The sequence below is a fragment of the Sturnus vulgaris genome, chromosome 8 (assembly GCF_052056855.1).
Source record: "Sturnus vulgaris isolate bStuVul1 chromosome 8, bStuVul1.hap1, whole genome shotgun sequence".
Classification (NCBI taxonomy): domain Eukaryota; kingdom Metazoa; phylum Chordata; class Aves; order Passeriformes; family Sturnidae; genus Sturnus; species Sturnus vulgaris.
Window position 1 is genome coordinate 34,582,166 of NC_142250.1, and position 19,070 is coordinate 34,601,235.

General features: G+C 42.7%; 1 protein-coding gene across 1 annotated transcript in view; it reads right to left on the reverse strand.

Annotated features, from left to right (window-relative positions):
• The window catches only part of CPXM2 (carboxypeptidase X, M14 family member 2), a 68,236-nt gene that overhangs the window by 20,459 nt on the left and 28,707 nt on the right, over positions 1-19,070 (reverse strand). The window contains exons 4-5 of the mRNA XM_014879628.2: positions 6,653-6,737; positions 5,459-5,609 (exon numbers count right to left, since the gene is read on the reverse strand). Coding sequence (XP_014735114.2) covers positions 5,459-5,609; positions 6,653-6,737 — 236 coding nt within the window. The remainder of the gene's footprint in view (positions 1-5,458; positions 5,610-6,652; positions 6,738-19,070) is intronic.

Genomic DNA, 19,070 nt, shown 5'->3' on the forward strand with positions numbered 1-19,070 from the left:
TGGCCCTTCCTCAACAACAGAGCTCAATTTGACAGTTCCCTAGGGAATTAACACTCATAGTCTGCCAGGCTCTGCTGTAGCAGAGCTGCTTGGATCACTGGATTTCTGCTGCAGCAGGAATACAGATTAGAACATTAAAAGCTAAAATGTACAAAGGCAAACAAGGCTTGCACACAGCTGGATGGGTCCACTTTGGCAAATTTTTTTTTTTTTAATGAAACCAAGAATAAGAGACTGAGCAACTCAAACCGCAGAAGAGTTACAATAGAAATATAGTGATTTATTCACAGAAATTCTGGAGAAAGTATCTCTTTCTTCCAAGGAGAAAACCTTGGAAAAACTGTGGCACCCACGTTTATACAGAGGGATATATTAGCTTTTTTCTACCAGTAATCTATCTTTACCAGTAAAGGTAAGGAAGTTTGTTGCTAGAGGCACCTTGTTCCCTTCATCCTTCCATTCCTTGTAAAGATGGACAAGTGACTAAAGCTGTTAAATCATAAATTCACAGGGCCACAGAATGGTTTGGGTTGGGAGGGACCTTAAATCCCATCCAGTGCCACCCCTGCCATGGCAGGGACACCTCCCACTGTCCCAGGAGCTCCAACCCCAATGTCCAACCTGGCCTTGGGCACTGCCAGGGATACAGGGGCAGCCACAGCTGCTCTGGGCACCCTGTGCCAGCCCTGCCCACCCTCCCAGGGAACAATTCCTGCCTAAAATCCATCTAACCCTGTCCTCTGACAGTGGGAAGCCATTCCCTGTGTCCTTGTGTCCCTCCATCCCTTGTCCAAAGTCTCTCTCCATCTTTTTTGTCAGCTCCTTCAGGTACTGGAAGGTCACACTGAGGTCACCCCAAAGCCTTTTCCTCTCCAGGATGAAAAATCCCAATTCTCCCAGCCTTTCCTCATGGCAGAGCTGCTCCATCCCTCTGATCATCTCAGACACCTCTCTGGGTTTTCTCCAACAGCTCCATGTCCTTCCTGTGCTGGGGACCCCAGAACTCCAAGTGGGTCAAGGCCCAACTCCTTTGCAGCATGAGGGCTCTGAAAAGTGCCCATAAAAAATACCAGAAAGGACCAATTTGCTCAGCAGTTGATTTAAAAATAAATATTTTCACTTATTACAGCTCTAAATCACCTCAGCCAGTGAAGCCCTGATGCTTCCAGCAGGATTCAGCTTCTCGGGATTGGTGCTCCAAATGAAGGGCATAATGAAGGTAATCCAAGGGATTCAGAGAAGTTTTTAATAAAAAAAATATTGTGGTTTAAATCCTTTTGACTGCCTTAAAACCCTCAACATGCTATTTCACAAATGACTGGGTTTTTTTAATTTCCATGTAATTTAAGTGAATTTGACTTGTCTTCACTAAATTGAACATCTCACAGACAGCACATGTTAATCTTGAAATAAATCTGCTGGCAGCCACATCAGGTGATCCTAAGTTTTTTTCCACATGATCTATTTCATGGCAGCCTCACGAGCATTGCTCATGAGCATTAACATCACACAGGAAATCAGCAATGAAATAATATTTTTCAACTACAAACTGATTCTTTTCTCCTTTTATTCTCAGAAGTAAACGCTGGATTTAGAATTGCTGTTTACAAGACCATTTTTAATGAAAGATACTTATAGAAAGTCACATTTTTATTAAAAAATGAACACAACTCTAGACTTGACCAGGTAGCCTGGCACTAAGACAGAACAGTAAAAATAAGACTGAAGCCACTGCAAAACACAGTACTCCATTACAGAACTGTTAAAGTTCATTTTTTAGCCTTGGGTTCAAAGTAATGGCATAATCATAATATCAGTGATAGTTTTCTATATAGGAACTATTAAAAATTAAATTTCATCACAAATTTATTCCATTAATATAATTGCCTCTTACCTCGAATAATCTACAATATAAATAAATGCATGAAGAACTCAACTAATTTTCTCTCTCCAATCACTGGGTGCTTTTGATCACATGCAATTTCTTTTTGACCTTCCTTAGGTTTGAGAAAGAGAAGGCAAGGAAAGCACATCCATCCCTCTGAGGCAATTGCAAAAGCTTGTGTGTGTCAGTCTCCCCCTGTGTAAATATCAGCATTTTTTGGAAAGTGGAGAGGGAATGAAATGCTTGTGGTTTTTGTCCTCTTTTTGCCCTGTTTTTTGAGACATGCCAGCACTGATTGTTGCTATAGGTAGGATTTTCTGGCATCTTTCCTCCACGGATAAATGTCTTTCTCTCAGTGAAACAGCAAATCCCTTCTGTTGCCCAAAGATAGAACTGACATAGTTGGACAACACAGCATTGCTTTTCTTTTTGCTTTTTTTTAGAGTTACTGTAAGAGTCTAGAAAAGGTTGTTTGTCCAGACTAGCCTAAGACACAACAAAAATTTATGTTATGGATAAGATATAAGCATTTCACTGATAAAAATTACAATCTTCTTGTATTATACTACTTAGATAAGCAGTAACTTCTCTATTCCTGTTGTCCAAGTAGTGTTTTATCATGATTTATCCAATTTTTAGTGCATCTACCACATGCAGCAGGTTTTATGGACAGTCCTACCCACAGGAATGGGTTCTAGCTGTCTTTTACCATTTCCACCTCATTCCAACAGTGCTAACAACCTTTCCTAGAATATCAATCTTATTCAGGTTTTTTCTTTTTCTTGTATCCTTTCTCGTTATTCCTTTATTACCCTCCCTTGTGAGCCTGCTGGATGGAAAGCTGATACAGAGCACAGCCTGAATGCAAATGGTTTCATATATTCAGGGATTAATAAAGGCATAAACCCTAAAATCACAAGTCTAGGAGACATGGAAAGAAATTCAGAGTTATGAAGAATGGGTTTCTATCCTTCCACCCTCCTTTAGTTGTTGGGGTATTTCCCTATGCCCCAGGCTTTGGAAAGGTTAGAGGTGTGTGAACTAACAGAGCTCCACCTCTGATTTTGGTGAATTTAGGAAAATTGGCCATTTTTATGGAAAAAGACCTGTCAGAAAGGAAGAGCCCTGGATTTCTGTCTAGTTGAGGTGTTAGGGCATGGGTTGGACTCGATGGTCTTGGAGGTCTCTTCCATCCCAGTCATTGTGTGATTCTGTGATTCTGTGATTTCCAGTCCCACACTCAATACAGAGTGTTAGATCACCGCTGTCAAACCCGCTGTCCCACCCCAAACCGTCCAGATATTTAACTTGGAATGAGCAAAATGACACCAATAAATGGTGAGGAATCCACTTAGAGGGAGCTGCAGAAAAAAAATGCCATCCTACAGGAAGGAAACGTGTGTGGAAAGGCCTCTGGAACCTGAGCAGCAGCTTTGTTCGGGCGCCTCGCGTGCGATGAGCAAAATGAGCAAGGAGAAAGAAATGCCAGCTCTTTCTGAGCTAAAAAGATGGGTCAGCACTTATCAAAACCTATTAGTTCTTCATTCCAATTACATTTTGAATGAGCACACCCCATTCCCATTGTGTTTCTCAATGAATGATTCTGGTATTTTCTTTCAGGAATATACTGAATCAGCCACTGCGGGCAATTAACTCAATAAATGACTACCAGGGGGATGCACTGATGCTGTTTCCATGTGAATCCAAGATCTGTGAAAAGCTGGAAGAGCACTCAGCAGGACAGTGCTGAAAGTGGAGATGTGTTCCCAGCTTCACCCACTGACACAGGCCCGTGAAGCTGAAGGGTAACAAATGCCAGCATTGCCAAGCAGAACCTGGCCCTGGATGGGTGTAAAGCCAGTAAGAATCCAGGGTAAAAAAACTGCTGCACTTAATAAAAATCACCCTTCCAAATACTGACATTTTTTCTTTAGATGCAGTTTTAGGGGAGAGAAAGGGATCATGAGAATTTGCCTCCAAATTGCCCTACAAAACAGTTTGGGTGTCATCTCTGTTATTCCCTGGAGACCTCTGTGTGTGTTTCCTGTGTGCCAGTAAAAAGCCATGGTGCTGAAGAAAGGATTTTTTCCTTCAGCCTCACACCTTGGTTTATAGAGAGCAGTTCCACACAGGAATTTGGGATAAATCACTGTTCTCTGAGACTCCTTTTGAGAGCTGAGGGGAAACACTGGCTGTGGAATTGCCCATCACAAAGGGAAACAAGCAACTCACAGAGGTGCAGAGTTCTAAACCCACAGCTAAAAGAAATCAGAATCTTCCTGAAAACAGGGAAATTCACATGCACAGGCACCTTTGGTCACTGCCATCAAGTCCAGGATGTATTTTTTACCCACTGACAGCAGTGTCTGTGTGCTGCTAAATTTCAGCGCTTCATGATAACACATCTACAGACTAAATTTTATGACAATGCTTGCCCCACACTTCTCTTTGGCAGAGAATTATCCCTTTCATGCCCCAAACAGTTTTGTATTTTTTTTTAAATTTTCACCCTGAGTGTTTATACATCTGAAGGACAAATTCAAGCTGTGTCTGCTTGGCATGTGAAGACCCTACATCACCAGAGGAACTGGAGGCAGCAACTTGTGAACAGAGGCAGACACACTAAAAGCAGCAATGAAAGGCTCTGGAAAGGCATTTTTTTCCTGGCTCTAGTATTTCTTAAAGCACTATTCACAGACCTTTGCAAAAACAAATCCCCATGGTGCCAGAATTTGAGATCAAAGAAAACAACAACAAAAAACAAACGAGATGAGAGGTGTGGAATACCTAGTGAGCAATTTGGAGAACTTTTGAGAAAGGAGGTTTTTTAAAATATTTATATACATGTAGACACATAAATGAAGACATAAATCCACCACAAGACTACTCACAATGTACCTGGCAGAATTATGGCTTTGCCAGAATTAACAGTATTGAATGGGTTTGAATTTCTTTTTTTGAGTGGCCTCACAGTGCACAGGACAGCATCCCCTCACTTCTGATTTACCAGGGATGATGCTGGATTTAATAACACTTGAAATATCCTAGAAATTCCTTACAGCCCAAACTCCCCTCCTTCCTCCCTACAAGCTAAGCACTAGTTCAGCAACAGGATTTGCCTTCAAAATATTTTGAGGAAGTTCGATGGCCTATATAATGAAAAAAAAATTGAAATTAAAAATTGGGCTGTATAATTGTTATTTCTTGCCTTAGAAGCTTAAGACATCTGCAAGTGCCTGTCCCAATACCTAATCCTGTTGTCTGCATTGTACATGTGCACTCAGGAAGATTTACTGCACTGCATTTAAGTCCAAACAGCAAAGAAAATCTTGATATATCATCCACGCAATCTTATTTTATTAATAAAGATATTTACAGATACTATGAGTTGCATATCAAAAGTTATCCTGAAACTGTCTGTGGGTTCGGGCAGATATTTCTGTTTCTTTTTGCATAACCCTACTCTCTAAAGATAAATATTACACCGAAAGCAAAGCTATCCACAGGAAATGAAATTTTTGAGTCTTGCCACTAATGTCAGGCAAGCCACCATTGGTTAAGAAAGGCTCTTACCTGGCAGGGGGCAGCCCAGGATCTCCAGCCTCATGCAGATGCTGCCCTCCTGGAACCAGGAGCGGGGGTTGATGCGGATGTACCGCGCCACCAGCGGCACGGGCAGCATGTTCAGCACCGGGATCTCCTTCTCGCTGTTCCCTTCAAAAATCTGGGCAGGACAAACAGGGGGCAACGGCAACGTCACTGCTTCAAACTGGCTCTCGGTGGTTTTGGTAATAGAAATGTAAAGTCGCCTTTCAGGCTGATGGTGGGTCAGGCCATGCTGGAGTCAGTGAGTCAGGAATCTCTCTGAATCTTTCAGAGAGAGATCAGAGTGCAGGGATTGGGTTAAAGCCTTTGGATGGACTGAAGTATGTTAAACCACTCATATATAAGGCAGAAGAGAAAGTTTAGGTTTTAGAATGAGGGAACAAGTAAGTGAGCAGATGGAATGAGTAAGTGAGTAGATGGAGTGAGTAAGTAAGTAAGTAAATGGAATAAGTTTTAAGTGCTTTTAGTAAGTAAAAGGTCTTAAATGCCTGAGAAGTAGCACATGTTCTGGTGAAGGTTGAAAAACATACTGGTGTTTCCTTAGAGGCTCCAAGAACCTAGCTTTAGATATAATAGAGTTAGAGTTAAGAATATTCCTTACATTTTTCAGTTAGAACAAGACAGGCCACGTACGTAGTCTATACATAGCCTGGCGTGCTAAGAAACTAGAATTCTAATAAGTTAAGAAGAAGTGGTCCAAGTTTGTATCTTAGCTAGTTGGGAAGTTTCTATAAAAAAAACCTGTATTAGGGAGAGCTGGAGCTCTGTGCCATGGCTTTATGCCATTGCACTTTGCCACTTGCATTTTGCTGTGTGCTTTTGCCAATGCTTTGCTTTGTTTTTGCCTTTGAGACTGATGTGCTTCTGCAATAAACAACTTTTTAGCAACCATTAGCTGCTTGGCTTTTTAAAGAAAATAACCCAACAGTGTGGGTGCCTAAGAGCACCTGGAGGTTTCATAACCTCACAAGGCCAGAACTGCTCTTTGAGGATGGCAATTCCCCCATTCCCCCTGGACAATTCTGTGTCTGTTTCTGTACCTTGGGATTTGCTCTTAAAATCAATGGGACCACTGAGAGATGCTGCCACTGAATAACCCGTGGCCAGCCCCTGCTTTCCCACCTCTGCTCTTCCTGATAAAATACATTTTGTTCTACTCACCACATCTCCAGATTCGTTTCTGACAGCAGTCCATGCATGGCTGTCATTGCTCACCAACACTCTGTAAGAGGTCACCCAGTTACTCCTTGAAAAAGAGAACAAATAAGTTACTTTTCATGACTTAGAATGACTGCACATTATTTAATATAATCAAGCTTATGAGGCTGCTAGCAGTGGAAATCCCATTTGGCAAAGTCATGCCAATCTGATTCAACAGACTATTCAGAAAGCTTAGCACACAGAAGCAAAATCCTGGTGAGATAATATTCTGGGATTCCAGGAGGTGAGAGACTTGCTGCTCTCCTCTCCTTTTATATGCAGAGTTTGGGATAAATGGCTTATCTAGAACAGATTTATGCAGTGTTCAAAGATCATCTTTTCAGCAGCAGAACATTTATTAGTTCTGCTGTTATTATCAGAGATGATGGGAAAAAAGTAATAAATCCTCCAAGATGAAACATCTGTGAATTTCAACCAGCAAAATTTCCATTTCTTTCAATAGAAGAATAAATGGTGCCTGCAGTTATTCTTGTATTTATTAGCAAGAGATAGGGACAGAGAGACAATTGATCACAGGACTGCTGCCCTCCTACAATATCTTGATCAATCCCCAAAAGGCTGATTTTTCTAATGTTATCTGATTTACAGCAAAATCCCCTTTCATCTAAAAAAGTCAAATACTTCAGTTATGCTTCACCTGGATCCATCTAAAGAACAGGAAATGTAAAATGCTGCTTCCTATATTCTGGATTAAAGCTGTGGAGTTTCACACTGCTTGGGCATTACCTGTGGAAATGTGTGTACAGGGGTGGAGGAGGCTGGAGAAGGTGATGCCCAAATCTGATGTTTGTTACTCAGAAAGAGCAGCAGTGATTTATTTTTTTCCCCTAACACCTAGTTTCAGTAGGCAGGGACTTGGAGGAGAGTTGTGGCTTGGAGGAACATCTGTACCATGAAGTCAGTCCAGGATGATTAAATTCTGTATTTATGTGCAACCTGCAGGGCTCTGGGGCTGCTTTTCTTCAGCACAGGTTCTCAGCTAAGCTGCAGTCCCACGGCTGGGAGTGAAACCAGGGCTAGGAAAGCTCTTGGCACTGGAGAGAAGAAAAAAGGCCTTTGGGGCAGGTATGGGAGAAGTTGCAGAGTATAAAAACTGGAAATCAGGAGTGCCTGGAAGGACAGACACACCTCAGAACTTCCCCTTGTACTGCTCCTACACAACTTTGATTTGTTATGGTTTTTGGGGTGTTTTTTTGTTTGTTTGTTTGTTTTTAATCAACTAATAATAGCAAACTACCTATGAACACACACACACACACACTGAAGCCACTGTGCCTGTGTTTGAAGGGACAAACCAGCCTTTATGTGCTCACTAAAGAGAGTCAGGCATCTAATGAAGACCAAAAAGGGACAAGGATGGAACAAAACCATCAGCCCCAGTTCACCAAGCCTTGTACAAAACAGGCAACTGAGGGGTTTTTTACACATCTGAAAACAAAGATGAGGTAAATATTTAGTAGGATTTGGAAAATCACTTCTGGATATTCTATACTAATGCTCCTAAAAGTTAAAAAATGAGATTTTGAAAACAAAACAAAACAAAACAACTGAACAAACCCAGCTCTGTTTTAGACACTAAACCAGTGCTTTGCAACTCTTTCACCAGCCTCCATCAGTGAATAGATTTTGCCATTCATGTTAGATTAAACGGAAAAATCTTGACTATTGCCAAGCAGACAACTTTTTGTTATCATAATGAAAAGAAGGGTACATCTATCACTTGTAATGCACACAACTTTAGTATTTGGTAAACAACTGTAACAAGTTAGCAACACTCTGAAAATCCCAATTGTCTGCCTTTCAGTGGAAGGGCTCCTGGGGTAGGAGATTTACTGGAGAGCTGAGAAGTGCCGTGCTGGCATCTCTAGAATTTGGCTGTAAAATGATAAATGACACACAACAAAATAAACAGTGACTTCAGCAGGCTGGATAAGTTTCTCCTGACTCTTGCAAAGAACTTTCTTCCCTCAGCTTCTCTGTATTCTTGAGTTGAAGAAAGGCTCATTTATTCTGTCAAATAAAGGAGCTGACAAGGAGGAAGGAGAGGGACTTGTGACAAGGACATGGAGTGCCAGGACATGGGTGATGAAAGAAAGTAGCTTTGGATCAGATTTTGGGAATAAATTCTTGGTTGTGAGGGGGGTGAGGCTCTGGCACAGGGTGCCCAGATTTGCTGTGGCTGCCCCTGGATCCCTGGCAGTGCCCAAGGCCAGGTTGGACATTGGGGTTGGAGCTCCTGGGACAGTGGGAGGTGTCCCTGCCATGGCAGGGGTGGCACTGGATGGGATTTAAGGTCCCTTCCAATCCAAACCATTCTATAAAATGGCCAACAGCAAAACTCTAAAAAGAGGAAAAAAAGCTTTTCCTGAATTACTAGAAAAACATAAGCTTGAGAGCAAAACTCCTTTTGGGTTTGAAGGAGGGTGCTGTTGGCAGTGTACATATTCAATGCACATAAAATTATATTTGGCTTTTTGGGGGGGGTTTAGATTTCCTTGCTATTTTTTTGACAGGGAGGGATGTATAATTGGGTTTTTTTTACTATTCTTGGTCATCTCTCAAAATCAGGCTAAATGACGAAAAGAGGCAACACCACAAACCAAATAACGTCATTGCTTCTGAAATATTACAGAACTTTTTTCACTTCAACTGCACAGATCAGATTAGGAGGGCAAACACAACACATCCATATTCATTGCTCAACGTCAGCAGAAGAAATTCAGAGTACTAAAGTCACATAAAATCACAACAACCATGGACAGACTTCTGTAAGAAAATCATGGCACATACAGGATGTTTTTAAAGCACAAGCTCAATTTATTGGCATGAGAAAATGTTGCTGTCACAGTAACATTTCTAAGCTGGGACTTTCATTTAACATATTCTGATTTTCTCACTCCCTACCATCACAAAAGTTCAAACTTCTCCCACAGGAAAACATACACAAATATTCCTGCACATTCTCCATCTTGAGTGGCAACAAGTAACGTGCTATGGAAAGGCAGAATGCAATTAAAATCCTAATGGACTGCATCCAGTGGCAGGATAGAAGGACCTCAGAGGGTCATGGATGAGGTAAATAATGCAATGTATGAAGGCACACATCATGCACTATCAATTGTGTTTGCCTGTAAGGAAGAAGCAGAATAAAATCATCACAGGGGATCAGATCCTTCTCTCACTGGCACTACATGCAAAGCTGCCTCCAGGGGCTGAAATCCTTCCCCCTTTTTCCTCTAATTCCATAATAGAAACAGCTTCTGATAATAATAAGAAGACTCCTGTAAATTCAGGCTCCCCTGAGAAATGGCACCTTCTTAAAACCACATTCCCCATGCTGGGGAAGGGGAGCCCTCTGTGTGTTCTTGTGGTCAGAGGATCTGAGAAAAAAAAACTGGCAAAGCCAAATGCTCAGGGCTTTGACTGAGTATCTTCAAATCCCAGACACTCCCACAGCTCCAGAGCAGCACCAGCACATCCAGCTCACTCAGTTTTCCTCAGGGCTGCCCCTTCCCCAGCCGGCTGTGGCACAGCAGGGCTGCTGACCCCAGGAAGCAGCTGGATGTGCTGCACATGCTCCAGTCTGTTTGCAGCAAGAACAGCATTTCCCAGGATCCAGGAGTTCCATAAACATCTGGTTTATTCATGTAGGCACGGAAATCTAAAGCTTTTTTTGTGGCAATCCATCAGAGGAACACGACAGCTGAAGCAAAGCCTTGTGCTGGGAGAACTATTGGGGAGTTTTGTCTGTGTGATTACCTGGTGACACCAAGATCCATCTCCTCGGGTTTGGGATTTGCAGACAGGGATTTCTGTCACATCCAATCTTTTGGGGCCCCATCAGCACTGAACTGAACAATAAAGCTGTCTAAGGGAGGCTGAAAGAAAGCTGCAATGTTTTCCAAGACTCAGGATGTCCCTGCTGCTGTTTTAGAGAACACTGGTTTGACTATAAAATCTCCCAGGATCTACCAATGCACTCCTAAGAGAAAAATACAGATACCTGTTGGGTTTATAGAGCTGAGGAGACAGAATTCCAGGGAAGCCCTAGGCCAGCATTCAAAAAAGAGTGCATTAATTATCGAGCTCTTTCTTGGCAGAGGGCAAGGCAATAGAGAAGCCACTGTGTGACAAGCCAGGAGGGTTTGAGGTGACCCCCAGTTCAACCCTCTGCCACTTCTGCCTCACAAATTTCCTCCATGCAGGAAAAAGATCACCCAGGACAGATTTGACCTACAGGGATCCTTTGGATTCAGGTGCATCCCTTTTAAATAATCCCTTTTCAAATTTATCAGCAGCTGTAGCTCTTCACAAGCAGCCTATCTGAAAAATCTTAGTATCCACTGATAACATTAATCAATTCCTTTCAGAGATAGTAAATGCAAAAATCAAAATATGATTCAAATTCACTTAGTATGGTGGATTTTTGAATTATTACTAATTACTTGATTTTTATCTGTAATGCACTGGCCTTAGATAAAGCTTATTTAAACACCTTCAATTTCAAATTCGGTTTCTTGTAATGCATAGAAATGTCCTGCATTTCCATTTTCATTCAAAAAGAAAAGCTCAGGGATTAAATAACCTGCCCAGGGACAGAGAGAGTAAACCTGAATCAAAGCAGAGAATTAAAAGCAGAACTCCTACAGCTTTGTCAGGTTCCTGCCCCAATAATCACCTTTTCCTTATCTAACCACAGCATCAGGCTACTGAGCACAGGCAAAAAGAGCATGGGCAGCACCAGAACAACAAAACATCTCCAGCCCTGCCTTCCCTGACAGAATTTCCTGACTTTTCTTGCTGAATCCCAGCTCAGGGGAGCACACAAGGAGTGCTCAGTGGGAAGCAGTGGAGGGGATCCAGGCTTCTTCCTTTCCTGCTGAAACTGGCACTGTTTGGGTTTATTCTGTTTGAGCTGCATGCAATGCTTTAAGGCCAAGCCTCTCAATCATGGAAAGCTGAACCAGCAAGAAGTGAAATAAATCTAACACTTTGATCCTCATCTCTGAGGATGCTTTTCCCCATCAAGGAAACCCCACATGTGATTTGAGGTGAGAAGGGGATTTGAGGTGCTGGTGAGCAGAAGCTCAAGCCCAGAGTGGCACAGATGGGCCACAAAGAAGACTGAAGGGATGGAGCACCTTCCTGTCTGGAAAGGAGAGAAATGGGGCTGTTCAGACTGGAGAAGGCTCCAGGGAGAGCCCAGAGCCCCTTCCAGGGGATAAAGGGGCTCCAAGAGGGAATGGGGACAAGGGATGGAGGGACAGGACACAGGGAATGGCTCCCACTGCCAGAGGGCAGGGCTGGATGGGATATCGGGCAGGAATTGTTCCCTGGAGGGTGGGCAGGGCTGGCACAGGGTGCCCAGATTTGCTGTGGCTGCCCCTGGATCCCTGGCAGTGCCCAAGGCCAGGTTGGACATTGGGGTTGGAGCAGCTGGGACAGTGGGAGGTTCCTATAGCAGGGGAATTAGAACAGGATGATTTTTAATGCCCCTTCTAACCCAATCTATTCCACGATTCTCTGCCATTCTTGGAATGAGAGCAGCAAACACCAGCAGAGCTCCCATGAACATCATCTACAACAGACCTGGCTCCAGCTGAGCATTTTATTCTCCTGCTGTCAAGCTCACCTGATTTATCTGCAAGACAAACTACTAAAATTAATATAAAATAGAATCAGTCAGGCAAATAAATGTCTACCCAGCAATAATAAATAAATTGACACGCCAAAATACTTGATATAGCAAATTCTCTACACCAAAAAAATGCTGGATAAGCCTTATACTAAATGATACTCATGCAACAGAATCAGCATGCTGGCAATTAAATGGCTTTCTAGTTGAAAAATTAATTTGTACTCAGATGCAATTAAATTTAAAACCATTAATATTAATATTCTATAATAATATTTATGCTGATAAAATTTTAAATCACCCCCTGTCAAACAGCTTCCAAATAAGCCAAGTCAAAAAATGCCCAGGCTAACCACAGGTAGCCCAGCAAGTTTTGCAAACTAATTAAAATAAATATGATTTAGGAGATGAAGATTGCTAGCCAGCAAGGGTATTTTTTTTTAATAATTGAAATCTTTGAATGTTTAATTTTTAAAATTGCTTCTAGCTGAGTGAAATGAATGTACTGCTGTGAAATCCATCTCTTTGGAGGCCTAATGAAGAAAAGCTCAGAGCCAGAATTTCACTTGCTTGAACTGAATTCAGCACAGATTTTTCAGAGCTTTACTCAATAAACAGGAGTTGGGGGTGCAAATACCTTTCCAACCCAACATTTGCAACTTACAGCCAGGTTTTTATGAGAATTTTATGACTTTCTAGAAAATCTGGTGCCAGCTGTGGATGTTTCTTTTTACTGTTGGCAATGCCTGGAGGTGCCAGGGTCAGAAACATCCTCTGCCCCAAACATTTTGGTCTTAATACCCCTTATTTTGGGCCACTCTTTGCAATGAGACCTGCATGAGTTTGAAATTCTTTCTACACCAATCCTCTGTATTTGCTGAACACAACCAAGCTGTGGTGCCTTTTCTCCTGAACCTCTTTTTGTGGCATTTTAAATTTTCTGTTCAATATGTGCCTATCTCACCTTTGTAAATCATCCGTGCATTTGAGGAGAAAAACCCAGACTTTACAGGCAATGCCTCACTTTGTGAATGTTAAAATACAGGAAAATGAAAAGCTCTGAGAGTAAGAGCAAACAAACCCTGCCACTTGTGTCCACATCTGAGAGAATAATTACAGCAATGCTGAAGGGTCTCAGTGCCACCAAGCCCACGTGGAGTGGCCAAGTGTCACTCCTGGTGTGGGAAGGGCACAAGAGGAGGGAAAAGGAGCCTGATGCCCCCCACCCAACCCTTCTCATTGCAACAAGTCATGGTGCCCGTGCCAAACACACAAATCCAGGCTGTGATGAGTAAGTGTGAGTAATCTGCTGCAGCAGATGCTGAAATTCACTGGAAGTCACCTTTTCCAAAACGATTCGGCTCGTTTGATGTCAAGTCCCTTCCGTGAAGGTGAAAAAGCTTTTTTTCCTTTTTTTTTTTTTTTTTTCTTCTGAGCATCTCCAGTGAGGCTCAGTGAGCAGGGCAGGTTCTGTCCACTCCTCAGCACCCTTGGGGTGTGCAGAGTGAGCAGAGCATCCCTAGGGGTGGCAGTGACCTGCTCCCTCCCAGTGAGTCACAGAGCCTTGGCCAGAGGATCCCCGTGACAAATCACAGCACAGAACAGCATCAGCTCTGACATTTCTGTCAAACAAACTTGTGAAAGCATAAATCTGTCCCTGGGTGTGCTGTCAGCACCCCACCCACGCAGGATCACCCCAGCTGGTCACCGAGGCAGTGCCCCAGAGCCCAGGGGAGGTGGGCAGTGCTCATCAGGGTGAGCAAGGCTGGGACAAAAATCCTGGGCAGGGGACAAGAACTGAGCTGGAAAATCAACAGGGCACAGGGAATGAAATCAAACAAATGGATGGAGAGCCCTGGAGGTGCAGCTGCCAAAGGCTGGCTCAGGAAAGCCCATGAGAAGGATTCACCAAGCCACAGTCAGGAGAAAATCTAACTTATTAGGTAAACCCATCATAAACATTAGTATAACGTAACTACTGACAGCATTATCTCAAGGGAGCTTTTTCTGCAATGAGTTCAGGTTGATTTATAATTCCCATCAATCCACTTGATATGATTTCTATGGATTTGGAAAGATTCACTCCATGAGGCTGAGTTTGGGAAAGCTGTAATAATCTCTGCAGTCCTGTCACCCAGTCAGGGCAAATAACAGCTTGCACTGATTTAATGCACCAGAATTAAATTACTCAAGCCTGCACACAGCAGCTGCTTGTTTTGTTACATGATTTGTATAACACATCGAGACATATCCACTGGACTTGTTGAAGTTTCACCAAGGTGTGTTTTCACAGCCTCTGCCAGGGGACAGGAGGAACTGCTTGAAATTCACTGCCAACTTTGTCTGCTGTACTTGTGAGCTGGACAGGGTTTAGGGTTTATTCTTCTCTGCTCTCACAAGCAGCATTGCTCTGCTGAATTTTCTTGTGCACAGTGCAAAATTCTGTTTTCTTAGATTGTAGTAACAGCTCAAAATACCTGTGAATATCCTCTCCACTCTCCTGAATGCCACCACAGTGTCACTGGAAGGATTATCACTGCTCTTTCCCCTGCTATTGTTGGAATACTGAAGATGCTCGTGTGATTATCTCTTCAGGGAACCAGTGTTACTACTGAGACCACGACCTTAGTACCAGGAATAGCTGGGAAGACCCTGGCAGTGTTGGACTTGATGATCTTAGAGGCATTTTCCGATGTTAATGATTCTGTGACTCTGATTTTTATTGCCTTCCAAGCAAGGAAATTACCCCCTCACCATAAAGACTGCCTAAAAAACAAATCTGAGCTTCTGAGAAGCTGCCAGTGAGTGCAGCAATAAATTGAAATGTGGGGCAACACATTCATTTTGTGACTAAAGAGCAGAACGATGTACCACCGAAATTAGAAGCAAGCAAGCAAATTGCACTGACCTAAATTTATTCTCAACTGTGTCTCTGGAAGGCACCCAGCTTGTTACAGACCTACAGTTCCCTCAGGACAGTTTGTCAAAAGGGATGCTGGGGCATCATGAAGAGCTACACTGCACACGGGGAAGGCTGAGGTCGAGGGTGTGCTACCGAAAAAATTGCAAAATCATTCCCCTATTCAATCACAAGATCCTTGTCTGTAGCAAAAGCATGATCAGACACAAAATCCAATCTGCTGGATATTTATTATTATTTGCTATCCCTACAGAGCAGCACAGGGAAATCAAACAAGTGGCACAGTGGGGAGTGTGCAATGGTGTCTACACCAGCTTCTAGTTAAAATGTTTCTTCAGCACTAATGAAAATAAGTGACCAGCTTAAAAGGGTGCCAGTTTAGAAGCAGACAATAATGAAAGTCATTCCTTCCAGCCAGCAACACCATTGATTTGGTGTCTCCTCAAACCTTTTAAGAGCTATTGTAATTTTGGAAGACACAGAAAAACCTCTACCCAAACCAGACTTGAAAAATTAAGATGCTCCCCCTACAGTTTTTGTCCTAAAGACCAATATCCTGCAAAAAAGTGAAAAATCTTCTTTCATGAAACCGAAAGGTCTTAAAGAGAACATACTTGAGAATGAGTCTATTTTGATTTTTCTCTAAAAATTTCATAATTTTGCTGTGGAATTCCAACCTTCTGCCCAGATCATTTCATCCATGTTTCTTCTTATTGTTGTCATTTTGTCATTCCATGGCATGTGGTGATAGTTCACAATTTACCATGACTGAAAGGTTAATTTTTACAAAATGCATCTCATACACTGCAACATTACATCCTCTCCTGGAAACCAAAACATCCTCTGCATTCACACAGCCTGAAGCTTTGTATTACTGTCAGCACACACTGACTCTATTTTGACATGTGGGTTTTCTCTTGATACAAAAGATGATGCTGAATTATCAGAAGAGAGTTTGGTTTGTGGGAAACAAGTTTACTCTGTTTTTCAAATTCCTGCCAAACTGCTAAGAGTGATTAATAGTTTCTTTCTCTCTGTCAAGAGAGTGCATATTTTAAACTACCACATCATTGCTTTAAATCCGTGGCACAATTCCACAGTGATGCTTCCAGTGTCCCACTCTACAGCCTTGAACAGTTGTTTAAAGATATTTGGTTCCTAAAACTTGGCAGCAATATGAATATGGTAGCACTTACAATATGAAAGGAAGAATTACATATATTATTTCTCCCTCAAAGCAACAGATATTCTGCTCACTTGCAAGGCATTGGATTTTATTCCTATTAACCAGCACTTGTGGCACTCCTGATTTTTGGATGTCTTCAGTGTAAAGATCAAAAAGATGTCTTGGTTCTTGCAGCTGGGCTCCACATTTTCTGTGAAATTCATCATCTGCAGATCTTCTGGATGATCTAAGCAGATTAGCCCATTTATGGTGGCAAAAGAACACTTTTCCATGATTTCAGGTTTCCCAGGAATGACTGAGGTGCCTGAACAGCAACAGCCCTCGAGGCCACGTGCTTGCTTTGACTGGTAAAAGGAAGCACTCCTCAAATCCAGGATTTTTTTGTTCAAAGCCTGTTTTTGCTTGTTACAGGCTTGAAAAAAAAAGGGGAGGATAAAGATTTGATTCCCTGTGACCATCACAGAACTCACATCCAAACAAAAAATTTGACTCAGAAGTGCTTTTCCTTAAGAAGGAAATGATTAAACAATCCAAGTATTCATTACAAACCAGGCTCAGTTTCCTTCTCTCCCATCAGGTCATCTGTGTTTTCAAGAGCTGCTTCTGCAACTCAGCCTCTTCCTCCTCAGGGCTCTCCTGTCTCAAGCCTGGCATGGGCAAGAGGAGCCACAATCCACCAGAGGAGACAGACAGGGAACAGCAGGAGAGGAGAAGCAGCTCCTGCCAGTGCTCAGGAAATGGAAACCCCAAGCATTTTTGTGCTCTTTGCATTGTGTGAAGTGTAACCTTCAGCTCATCACTGCATAGAAAGCCCAAAAAAACCCCCAGTGAGCAAAGCTGCAGGTGAGCAGATCGTGTCTGATAGGAGAGATCATGAACAAAACCAGGCTCCAGCTGCCAGAGCTGCTCCCAGGGAGGAAAAGGATGAGTCCAGCAGCAGTAAAGGAGCTCTGGCTGCAGCATCACACACAGGAGAGCAAAGGCCAGGCTGCAGCCCTGCAGTGAAGGGCAAAGATGTTTGATAGAGGATTCAGGGTGTCCTTGCCTGCCCTCCCTTGGCATTTTAAATGTCCTCATTAAGTCAGCAGCAGGAAACTACAGGGACCAGGACAGGGACAAATCTGATCCAGGCAGATCTTCCAGTGAAGTACATTTTTTTTTTTTTTTCATTTTGTTAAAGATTCTTGTTCAATAAAAAGAGTTGGTTTATTGGTTCTTTCTCCCAGTGTCATGGAATCACAGAATGCTTTAGGTTGGAAGGGACCTTAAAGATCATCAGGGACACCTTCCACTGTCCCAGGTGGCTCCAAGCTCCATCCTTGGGCACTGCCAGGGATCCAGGGGCAGCCACAGCTTCTCTGGGCACCCTGTGCCAGTCCTGCCCACCCTCACAGGGAACAATTTCTTCCCAATATCTAATATAAGCTTGTTCTCCTTCAGTGCCTTGATTTTTTATTTTTAAAATATAAAGCTGGGAAAGTCTCCAAGGCTTTGGACTAAATAAAAATCTTACCTCGGCTCCCCTGCTTTGGCAGGCTTTCACTTCTAATACAACACAGATCAGAGAGGTGCTTTTTTGGCTCTCACACCTACAATAAGATTATTCTCCAACATATGTTTCCATCAGTCATGAAAGCTCTCTCTTCTTGTCACACAGCCTCATAAAGCTGGGAAGGTGCCTCAGGTAACAGAAGGGCATCTTTTGGTACAAACTTTGATATCACAAGCAATCCTTTTTGATGCCACCACAGGCACAGCAGAGGCTGAGGGCAGGAAGCTGATGAGTCTCCTTTGCTTTCTGAGCAGAGCAGGCACAAAGGAACCTGCCCACCCCAATCCAAGTCCTGACCACTCTTTTTCTGCCCCTTATGGGGCTGTTTCTCCCCATTCCCCTGCCCTTTCTTGGGGCACAGTTCAGTCCTACAGGATGTGTTTTCAGGGGACATTAACCTGCCCCACAGCACAGCTGGTCCTGTTGGATCCATCTTTGCTCCCATCAGGCAGAAACGTTCCTGCTTTTCCTCACATCTGAGCAGGAATCCAGGAGGAGCCTGGACCTGCTTCTCCTGCACACCCTCGGGGTTCTGCACACCAATTTTTTATGGGGAAAGAAGGCAAAATCAAATTCCCAGCCCATGGCAGGGGAGTTGGATCTCAATGATTTTAAGGTCCATTCCAACCCAAATCTTTCTGTGATTCTGTGTTTCTATGGTTCAAAAAAAAAAAAAAACAACCAAAAACCCCAAGATGAGTGTGAATACCAGCTATAAATAGAGTGTCAAGATCTGCTGTAAACTCCTAACAGAGCTGAACTAAAAATAGAAGCATGACAGGATGAAGCAGTGCAGCTCTGGCGTTGAGAGGAACAGCAATGTCAAGAGGATGAATAAAGAAAAGAGTAAAGCTTTGCCACAGTAATTATCTACCTACCACAGAACAATGTGGAATAAATATAGAAACCTTATTGCCAAATAAGCACCTACTCCCACAACCATGTTAAAAGAAATTAAACAAAAAAACCCACGGAAAATTAAACTGTTGAAAGAAAAAATATTCTTTTTCTAAGATATCGTGGCATTTTTTTTTCTGGTTTACCTTCAATTACATGTCTCATTTT